The sequence below is a fragment of the Apaloderma vittatum genome, unplaced genomic scaffold (assembly GCF_000703405.1).
Source record: "Apaloderma vittatum isolate BGI_N311 unplaced genomic scaffold, ASM70340v1 scaffold16868, whole genome shotgun sequence".
Classification (NCBI taxonomy): domain Eukaryota; kingdom Metazoa; phylum Chordata; class Aves; order Trogoniformes; family Trogonidae; genus Apaloderma; species Apaloderma vittatum.
Window position 1 is genome coordinate 13,392 of NW_009732587.1, and position 11,638 is coordinate 25,029.

The 11,638-nt window shown below is 36.6% G+C and overlaps 1 protein-coding gene across 1 annotated transcript in view; it reads left to right on the forward strand.

The window, feature by feature from the left end:
- The window catches only part of MRPS35 (mitochondrial ribosomal protein S35), a gene marked incomplete at its 5' end in the record, with an annotated part of 19,025 nt that extends 10,237 nt beyond the window's left edge, over positions 1-8,788 (forward strand). The window contains one exon of the mRNA XM_009875587.1: positions 8,430-8,788. Within this exon, the coding sequence (XP_009873889.1) occupies positions 8,430-8,702 (273 nt within the window). The remainder of the gene's footprint in view (positions 1-8,429) is intronic.
- Between the last annotated feature and the right edge of the window lie 2,850 nt (positions 8,789-11,638).

Here is an 11,638-nt window from a genome sequence, read left to right on the forward strand (position 1 = left end):
GGAATGTGAATAGATAAAAGGGAAATTGTATGCAAATGCACATCATGAAATGTAATTTCAAGTATAATTGTATTTTAATTACACATGATGCATAATTCTTCTATTACAGTTACTAACTAGAGCATCCAAGTAGTTTAGGAATCTGCAACCTTTTTAAAATTGCAGTTCTTTATGATTTTGTTGGCTACATAGTGAAATATATGCTGTGAAGCTTCATTGTGTAGAGATGAGTTTCTCAAAAATTTCTTCTTAAAGTAGTCAGTACAAAGAGTTTAGTTCTGGCTCTGTCTCTTTATATGCAGGCTTAGAATACAAGGTTTATCACTGTCAGCAGTAGCCTCGGTGTTACAGATTTTCTTGAATACTTTGCCATTCTCGGCTTCAGTAAAAACCACAGGGCATCCACAGCTGCCTAATTCTGTGGCTATTTCAATTAGAAGGCTCGGGTGGAATTAGTTTGCAAGAATTCTTGTTGTAATTGAGTCACAGTTGAAATATGCAAAAAATGCTTGTGGAGAAAATAGAAAAGAGAGAGGGATTACCAACAATTGGTACAGGTGGTGTTCTGCCCCAAGGCTCTGAATATACTGTTGAGAATGGATTTTGGTCTTGGATTGCAGTGTGGGAAAGAAGAGTTTGTTTCCGTTTGTTTCCATTTCTAGAACTGAAGGTTATCCAAATGAAGTTTGGCAAACTGATTTCTGAGAGGTACCACAGCCAAAATGAGGGAAGCGTGTTGATAGGCTAATACATTGACTAGCATTTTCTTTCCTCTAACCTGCTAGCAGTCAGTGGATGATGCAAGAAAACAAACCATTCAAATTGTGAATGGCTTTGAGTACAGGTTGGGGGATTGAACCTGGTTTAGAGAAGCTTCCAGAGAAGTTCAGGTGTTTTTTATAATCATATGTTTAAGAGCTGTCTTTTATGAATGCATGGGGAAATGAGAAAAAGGGAAGGAATTGAAGGGAAGGAGCAACTTGATTTTTGTTGGGTTTTTTTGGGGAATGTGTATGTGGAATTTGGGTTGGTTTGGGGTGTTTTGTAAGTATTAGAGCAAGAAGCACAGTTTCCACACAGTCAAAGGGAGTGACAAGGGAAAAGAATCATCAGACTGTTGATAGATGATCAGAATCAAGAGTTACGGTGAGGAAGCTGACAAAGATGGCAGGAGTGTAAAAAGATACTTTTCTCCATTCCCAAGTCATAAATGTAAGTGAAAATATTTCATTACTTGTAGGAGAAGTAGGATACTACTGGGCAGCCGTTTTGGCTACTTATCTGCTATGAATTGGTAGTTAAAAGTACTACTGCATTTGAAACTGTACTGTCTTTTGATGTTTTTTACCATCCTCTGGAGTGCATTCCTGTAGTGGATAATGCTACCGTCTTTTGACAAAGAGAATCTATCATGCTTGTTATTTTCTGGCAGGAAAAAAAAAAATCTTGCTTGTTTGTTGTAATAAAGGAAGTGAAGGAAGAGAGAATAAAAACATTAATTAATGCTGTTGTCCTTGATTCATCCTATGTTATCACAAGTTCAAATGAGATGTACTGTAAAGCAGAACAACTGTGGTGAGCTGTTTAGGACACTGGTGAATTGATAGTATTTGCTTCATAAAGCAGTGTGATGTTTCTTGAGACTGATTTGGACACTGGCAACAGGATTAATTAGGGGTCTACATATTGTGTGCCTGGTTCAACGTGTTTGACTTACAGGCTGGCTATCGAGGCTTCCTAAAACTAATGGAGACCTTAATTTAATAGTAGTCTTTATTACTTACAGAGTTGCATGAGAAGTGCCAAGTGTGCTTTATCCCAGATTGATGCATTTGGCGACTTAGTTTCCATAAATGTGGATAGATACTAGTCCCGTCAGTTCTGTTATCTTAAAAACATTCAGAATGTTCATTTACTTTCTTATCTGAAAAAAAAATTAAGATCTTTTGCATCCTGTTTAATAATTTTCAGGTTATTAGTCAAATCTCTGTGGTTTACTAGCTTTTACAATGTATTCAGTAGATATCTTGACTTGCACCATGTAGTAAGAATTGAACTTACCTTCTTTGGGCTTTTTCTGCAGTTCCTTTCAGATTATCCCTCGGGATTGTGTCTGGATTGAATTAATCAATGAAAGGGCAAGATGTATCAAGTAGATTGTTAACCAATAACTCAATCAGTTGTGTTTCTGCTACCTTTAAATGATGATTACCTGAGTGCCATAAGATTTTGCTGAACTTGAATGTATTGTTAGGGTAGTAAATGGATTTTAAAGAGTAAGAGTTTGCTGCCCTCAAGTGGTTAAAAAGATCACAAACCTATTTCTTCACACTTGGCTTAGCTTAATAGTTTATCACTAAAAAGTGACATTCTGTTACGAGTTGAAAGCAGGAAAGAGAAACAGGTGGAGCAGAGAGTTAGTACTCCAGTTAAGGAAAAACATTCATAGGCATTATAAAGGGGAGGAATCTGAAAAAGATAGCGAGGAGGAAACAACTTATGGTTGGTTTAAACCAGTCAAGACTACAAAAAGGTGCAGCTATTTTCTGTGCTCCAATTCTACATTATTTTCAGCATACACAAATGTGAGATGATGGAGAGTGGAGACTAACGTTCTATTTTACGCAGCTGAGATCTTGAAAAATTAATGAAAAGTTGCCCTTGAATTTTCTATTCTCTGATGTATTTCTTAAAGGAAAATATCTAATCTGACACATGAAGAATAACAGTAGAGTAATGCACTTTTGAATTCTCTTGCTTTTTCTAGTAATGTGGTTACAGGAGTCTGATGAAAAAGATTCAAGACTTGAAAACGACGGTAAGGAAGAAGGAATATAGAAGTAGGGATAAGTGGAGTCAGCGACTGCTGAATATGTACAGTAGTAGCCAAAGGGTCTTCTGGGTGCATCTCTTTGCGTTGCACTTGCGTTGTAGGTGTTAATAGTACTTGAAGTGAAAGGACGGGGAATTTGAAGCAGAAAGGTGAGGGAAGGAGAAAAAACCTGAAGAAGGGACAGACAGAATGACACTAGATGCATAACTAAAATAGATCTGAACCCCAGAGCTGTGCGGTCTTAATGAATTTGAGGGGAGTGTCCCACAGTGATATTGCATTTCTTTTTATGTAGACCATTTAACTGCAAGGCACTTGGGGGGGAACCTGTGTATGCATGCAGCTGAATGGATATTTTTATTTAGCACTTAAATTGTATTGTCTTTTTTTTTCATGTACAGTCTTTTTAATCCTTTACAAGTAAACATCATTTTTAGCACTTCACATTGTGCTAGTAGAACTTAGAATTTTGCTTTTTTGCAGTAGCAGTTTACCTTGTAATTCAGCCTAAAATATGCAAAAGAATATGAGTTCACTTTTGAAGCCTAAGCAGGTATCTGGCTACTTAGTTTTCAAAAGGATACTTTAACTTCATGTTCTGAACACTCAGAATGTTATCAAATAGCTTATAGGATTAAAATGGGAGGTGGAGGGAAATACTCTGAAGTCTTGCTGAAACTTTCTTCCTTGGCAGAAAAAACCTGAAGATTCTTCGAATTGAGAAGGAGGGCCATAGTGTAGTGATTAGAGCATGTACCTGGGAGACATGAGTTTAGAGCTCTGATCACCATATATTATAACTGGAGACTGCTTGGTGTAAATCTCCTGACTTTGAGATCTCAGAATAATGAAGTGTGATATAATTGTGCTCTTCCTACAATAGTGTTCTTTCTCATCAGATATGATTTGAGTAATGCAAACTGAGGCTGAGTGGTCTTTAAATGTTGTAATATATACTTTGTTTTGAAGTATGTATTATATTTCATTGTGCAGTCACCATTGCTTAATTTCTAACAGCTTGAAAGAGTCTTCATTGTTAACGTGAGTCAGAAAAGGTAAAGTTAAATGGCATAGTAGATGATATATTTAATAAACTTGTTTTTCCTGAAAGCTTGAATTCAAACATTTTAAAATCAAAGGGAGTTTTGCTAACAAGCAATACCTTATGTTTAAGACCCATGTTTCTAGTTGCTGGAGAAACAAGCCTCCTTTTCAATGCATAAATATAATTTTTACAGCTGTTCAATTTTCATTCTAAATGTTGGAGTGAAATGAAGTCTTATGGGGCAGGGGTATAAACAAAATGAACAGGAAGTCATCAAGGATTCGCACACTTAACAATGCTGATTTTTTTTTTATGAGATCAGAATATTATATGATCAGTATTCAGAAAACAAAGTTAAATACATTACAAATGACCACTTTAGAAATCTAGATTTTCCCAGAAAATGCATGCAGCAACTTCAGCCCAGAGAAATTAGGTGTTGTCCTCATTTTAGAAAGAGGTGATCTAGGTAATGGTGATGTCTGAGCACTCAAGTTAGTGACAGAACCAGAGATTAAGCCTGTGAGTACCGTTAAGTATGAGAGGATCTCTTACATCTAGTGTAGTCTTTGGAGGCAAAGTTCTTTATTCTCTGCTTACTCTCCTTTTCTGGTTTAGATTTGTACCTTACTGGAATATTTAGTCCTCACAGTCTTTCTCCTGATTTTCCTTGACGCTCTAGAGGCCTCATCTGCCAACTAAATAGTACAGTTCAATGTTATGAGATATCCAGAGAGATAAGTACATAGTTGTTTTGGCAGCTCCTCTTTGGATTGAAAGTACTCATAAATTTGGAAAATGCTAGCATAATTGTCATTTATTGCCTGAAAATCTGTGATTATTGTACCACACAGAATATTTTTTGTTTCAGTGCAGTACTACCTGCTACTTGGAGAACTTTCCTTCCCCTCAAAAAAAAAAAAAATCCCACTAAAATACTTGATCTTTGCTAAACAGCATTAAATTTTTATCTGTTAAAACTATTGACAAGAAAATTGACTGAAATGACTCATGTTTTTAATTGCCTCGAAGGTTTCTGTGTGCCACATATAAATTCTACTTAAAATGTTTTCCCCAAAGGAAACACCAGAGAACTGACGATTCTAATCCTCTTCCATATTGCTGTGACAACAAAATTATGTAAGTTAAACTGGCAGGAAAAAACAAACAAAAAACCAATGGCGACATCCATAAGTGATCAAAAATGCTTTCCTTTCTTCTGTACTTAAAAGGTACAATATAAATTGAAGCTTTTTGTTAAAACATTTTATGCTGAAAGCAATTTCACTAGAGTGTACTATTTTAGTATTTATGCTGTTTCAGTACTTCAAACTAAGCACTGTAAAGGCTTCTAAACTTCCCAAAATACTGGTTTAAACCGTAGCATAAAAGATTTGCTTAGAAACAAATCTTACTCTGTTTATGGCATTAAAAGTTAGTTCAGTTTGTGTTAGGAAATACTAAAAAACAATAAAAAATATTGTTCTGTGCCTCTTTAGTAATAGGTTTAGATACTTTATCTGGAAAGCTGTTTTGCAATGGGTGATTTGTTTTTTTTAGTTGTTAGTTTGGTTGATTGTTTTTTGGGTTTTTTGTTGTGGGTTTTTTTTTTACTTCTTCCAAGTTTTGCATGAAAGAAACAGTAGCAATTATCAGCTGAGTGCATCTTCAGCCAGGCTGGTTAATACTAACTGAGATTCTGTCCTGCATGTAGTAGAATGAAGAAGTCATTTTTAGTGAATTCGTTGAAGAAATACCCATTCTTGATTTTTAACCTCATTCAGTAAGTGGAGACTCTAGAAAAATGTCACACGATGCCACGCTTGTATTCCAGTTTTCTTGATTTTATTATAATTTGCAAGACTCAGACTGAAATGTTTATTAACATTTTAAATTTATAGGGGACAAAAGTAGTTAACTAACTTTGAATGGTGAAGACCTTATTTCTGAAATTCTTTCACTGTCCTTAATTTTCTTCATAGCACTTCAAACTGAGGCTATGATGCTTGTAACATTTCCCCTACTCAGGGTTCATGGATGCTTGTCTACCTAGGGGACTTTTTCAACTGAAAATACGATTCCAGATTCACTTTTTCACTTGCAATAAATCTGCTTGGAGGCATTTAAGTTTCAGTCTGTACAGTCAATTTGCAAAAATCTGGTTTCTGTTCAGTTTCCTGTTTGTAATGTATGTCTGGACCCGTGTAGAGTAGGATAACTTTTCATTTCAAGGCATGGCCACCAACACTGCAGCAATGGATACTGGTGTCTCGTAACAGGGCTGAGGCACAGAATTTGAAATCTTCCCCTACAGTCAAATCTCTTCCTGCCTCACTCCCCACCAGAAGTCAGATTTTATTTTAAAATCTGTTTTCACACAGCGTTCTGCTGGGAAGGATTCCAAGAAAGGAATACTTAACAGCTTCTTTGGCCTCCTTTAAAATCTTCTTGCTCTGTGTCGCTCAAAAGAGATAGGGGAATCTTAATCTGTTTATCGCTGTGCATCTCCAAAATCCTATAAGCTAATGTGTGCAGAGAACGATTTTCCTGAAGAGATAAGTCTAATAACTGCAATTAGTTCTTGTTACATCTGTTACAACTTAAAGGTGTTTAAAAGCCTCACAGTGATCTTCTGTCTGAATTTCAAACCTGAGTTTGATCTGGGGATTGACCAGGGACGATACCCATATTCACTCTCTTTTGGGAAACTCTACCCCTGTGAGAGAAGCTTGTGCTTTAAAATTCTTTTGGAGTGTAGGAAAAAAATGTCTTGGATAGCCATTATGTGGGTAAACAAGGGTTATGTAAAACAGGTTATTGTTAATTTAATATTATCTAAGTCTCCGCCTTAGATTGCAGTATTTTTCAAACATATAAGGAATACTTTAGTATACCCACTTGTTCTGCTACTGTTTTAGTAATACAGGCTGAGGCTACAGTGTGTGCTTTTTTATTTCCACCCCCCACTGGAAATTGAATATGGTTCTTTTCCCTTCTGTGTTGTATTGTGTCCAGGTTTTAATGTCAGTCACATGAGCCTTTTAGCTGTGTTAATGACTGTTTCTGACTAAACATTTGGACTCAGAGATTTAAAAGATAGGAGATTCTATTTACCAGGTGCAGGATGCAGCTTCTGTTAAAGTGTTTTTAAATTCAGATAGACAGTCCAAGCACATAGGGTTGTAGGGAGAAAAAAAACTTGGGTTTTAATTAAAGGTTATTAATTATTGTGGTTTGACTGCAGCAACCTTGTTAACTATTGGACAGAATACTTTTAAATAGCATGAAAAACCAACAACACCCACTCCACCCTCCTCTCCCTGCCAAAAAAAACCCCCAGAAACAAACAAAGAGCAAACAATAAAAAAACCCTACAGAAACCTCCCAACCTTCCTGTGATTGGAAGGTTTATTTGGATTCTGTGTGGCATACTTAAAAGTTTACTGAAGAGCCCTTTCTGGCAAAGAAATAAATATATAACAATCCATATTATGTAAGTGCTTTACTATAACATTTCTTTGAACTTACTCCTGGAGAAATGTAAGCTTTACTTAGAAATGATTTCTACAACAATTGTTAAGAAAAACATGACCGCCAGAGATAAACCAGAAATACTTCAAATTGTGATTTTTATATACTGGAAATAATATAAGGGTACTATGTGTTGCTTAAATCAGTAAGGTACTAAATATACAAATAACTATACAATCTACAATATATAAAAATGCAAATATATTTACAAGGCAAATACGTTTGCCAAAGCAGGTTATAACATTTGAAGTAGTCCTTAAGCAGTGTGTGAAGCTAAAGAAAGGCCTGATGAATTGAAGAAATGTTCAAAGACAAAAATTTTAAGGAACAACTGCACAAGCCAAGTATTTACAGGCCCTGGGGTGATGTCTTCTGTCCATGTTCAACTTCTGATCCTGTCTAATCTTGCAACACTAATGAGGTAAAAATTAGCAGCTTGTGGACAGAGATTCTTCTGAGGAGCAGTTTGTTTTGCAGGAAGAGGACGTGGATTAACTGGTGGTGCTTTACCTTATGAGTCACAATTTAGACATTTCCCAAAGGGTGTGAAGGGTTGCTGTCCCTCATCATAGGTTACTTGGTATGAGCTGTCTCACTTTGCATCTTATAGCCAATGTAAACATACTAAAATCATATGCCGGAGACAAAATAGCTAGGTGGCTACTTCCAAATCTTGAGCATTTAGTTAAAATTATTACTTTTACAAGGTCTTTTTGTTATTCATTATGTGTAGTCTGTAAGCTTTTCTTCCCATTCTGACTCATCTAGTTATATCTGCCAGACACATAAAGAACTTGGTAAGTGAAAGAAACTCATTATGTATAGAAAATGTGTGGCATACAGGCACCCTTTGAACTCTGAGGCTAGAGTTACAAGCCTTCTACTTTAAGGGAGGGGAAATATCTCCCACAGCGAATGTAATTTTTGAAGTGAAGTGGCATGGGAGATAAGTTTCTTCAAATTATTGTAGCTTTGTTTCAATCCTGAGGAGTTTTTAATACAATGTGTGTTTTCTTTCAGAAAACTGAGATGTGGGAGAGTGAGAAGACTGAGGAAGACATGGAAGAATATATCTGGGAAAACAGCTGCTCGCAGAAAAACGCCTTGGATACATTACTTCGAATAAAAGCCTCAGAGAATGTCAGTAATGTAACTGAGGAAGAGCTTCTTGCATCTGAAGTGGTTAAGAATTACAGAAATTCTGTAATTGCCCTTAAAAATGAAGGTGAAACAGAAGATAACATGTCTCAGTATAAGGAATCTGTGAAGAAACTACTGAATATACAAACATGACCATGAAAACTGACACTGCAGGTACACCTGGTTGTTACGGAAATACTAAACTACTATGTTAATATTTCTATATCATGGATACATAATTATTCAGAACTTTAACCAAAAATACAAAATTCGATGATGAATTTAATTTCAGTAGTAATAAGATTTTTCTTTGCCACTGGGTTTTCTTGTAAGTATAATTTTCCTGTCCATGAATCTTGTTGTTCTAATAAAGTATGTTTTGAGTCGTATTGGTAACTTGAACATTCTTTTCTGCGCTTTTCTTAGCTTGGGAGATCCTGGTTCAGTCCTCTCTTAATCACATTCTGGCTTAGCACACAACTTCCTTCAGCATATAACTTAGACCAGCAATGTCAAAACCAATGAAATTACTTAAGCTTCCAGTTCAATTAATTCAGAACCTGAAAGTTAAGAGCGCTAAACTTTCTAAATGCTTTTCAAATGTCACTCAGATTTCTCTTTATCTGTGAAATAACGTTGCTTAAGTAGCTTAACTCTTGGAGAGATGTTGAAGCAAACTGAACAGTGTAAGATTTTCTCAGTTGTCATCGTGAGGGCTAATGAATACCCTCATTTTATAGACAGGTATTTTTATTTCGGGAATTAAGGTAGAAAATGGGATGGTACCACTGCCAGCAATAAGAGGCCAAGGACACATCTGGTGCTGCGCTCTTTTATATTATTTATGTTCCTATTGTATATACTGGAAGCAGGACATCCATCCACCTCTTGCCCCCTGTATTGGTGATACCTGCGCTACCTGGAGGGTAGAAGTGTGCCACCACAGTAGGTTGGGACAACCTTCTCGCTGCAGCTTTGGTGTTGCGGCTGTGGCTTCCCAGATCCCCCTCTGCTGAAGGGTGCCAGAGACTGCCCTTTTCTGGTGGTCCCGTCTGCTCCATCCTCTTGTGCTTTGGGGCAAAGAACCTTGAGCGTGGTCAGTGCTACTGCTGGGTCTCCATGTGAAGGTAAACTTGGAGTTGCTGACAGGATATGGAAGTACATTTGAAAGGAAGAATGATAGGAATTGCTGGAAGTGAGAGCTGGTGAGTAGTGAGGCGAGTATATAACTTAAATAGGAATGGAGTTGGTATCCTGAGGCCTGCTGAGTTGTCTCTTGAATATATGCACGTTCTTCCAGGAAGAAGATGTTTTTAGCATTCAGCCCGCTGATGTGAAGTACAGATTAAAAAAAATGTATGAATGTTTATATTTGGTAACTGATGTTTGAAAGTAATTAATTTGAAACACCTGAGTCAGGGTCAACTTCTATTGCCCTCTCACCATTAAGAAAAAAACAAACCCAAGCCTTACCAATATCGGCTTGAAAGGACACAAATAACTCTGTTCTTGCTTTTACTGTACCTTCCTGGCTTACTAAGATTTCAGCTTGAAGAGAAGGTCTTCATTTTCTGGAAGAGGCAGAGGGAGTTTTTATTCATCAGACTTGAGGATTCTGCATACCTATAAAAGAACCTAGCATGTGGTCCTGCCAGCAACTTGAGTGGAAACAGCATAAGAATAAGAACGTTAAAAACAAGGGACTTGTTTTCTGCAGTGTTCTGTGTGGCTTGACTCACTCATTGCTAGGATTTCTCATTGTTTGTTTTGTGCTTATGTACAGCCAAAGAGTGTATGTATTCCCATTTCCAAAACATTGTCAGTTTTGAATGGTTTCTTCTCAGGCAGAGATTATTTTCATGTGGCAGGAGGCTGAGGTTAACAGGGAATTTTACTCCTTATGAGAGAATTTAGCAGTGCTGTAGCTAAGATTGAAAATGTTTGTCCTGTAATCCAAATTTTGCACTTACCAACTTTGTTATTTAGTGGTCCTTCCTTTTAGATCTGTATTAATGTGAAGTTTAAGAAGCAGTTTAATGTGAGGAAAGTTTTAGCTATTACCAGGTTGTTCCTTTATTCAGGCTAATGTTTAAAATTCTCATTTGAAATAGTACATCTGTGTCATTCCTAATTTTTTTTTAACAGCCATGAAACCAAAATTACTGGGGAAGTAACTGCAGTTTGACTCAGAGAATGGTATGGATGGTGAAGTTGTGCCTGGCTTTATTCCAAAGGCAATTTGGTTCTAGCATGTACACAAGAGAAATTTGTTTCCTTAATTAGCTTTGTCAGTGCTTGCATAAGGATTGGCATACTAGCAAGCATGTGTAACTAAATTCTGATTTACAGTGGCATGTCTTGTACCAGACTGTCGTGAGTAATGCCCTTAAATGTTTTGAGAAATCCAAACCCCCATACACGTGCTTTTCTCACTAAAGTTTTTCTTATGTACTCAGGATATGTGAACAGCTAATAAAATCCTCACTGTGACAGGGGACAACTTGATTTTCCTTTGTTCTTTGTAGATTTTAAATGGACCTAAGCAGAACTCTGCTTGGAAGTCGTAGTTAAAATAACAGTTTTGCTATACTAATAAAAATGGCTGGTAGAAAGAGCAGCACAGCAAGGTAAATTGATTTTTCATTTGATTGTATTAGCATTTCATTAGCTTCATGGCTAATTAAGAGAGAACCTAAAGTGCACAAGCTTCTAGAGTTACCTCTGAAGTGTTCAAGCCCAAATTGCATATATTCTATAAATTTTTAAAGAAATACAGTCTATCTCCTGAGTGCCAGGACACTCAAATGTCTCTACCAACAATAGGTTATCATGACTGGCCAAGAACAATATTGGGACTTATTTACTGTGTTCCCTAACCACATCCAAAACTTACCATCAGAAATCAACTGTCAAAGATACCAGTTTTCCAGTAATACTTGTCTTAATGAACCTGTGGCTGTAGAACTCTTGGCCAGCTGGCCTTTGAAATCTGCAACCCTGGTTTTCAATGTTGTCTTCAATTCCTCTCTTTGCTAAGAAATGTGAGCAAAATTAAAAACCTTTATAATCCTGTAAGTGCCCAAAAAGCA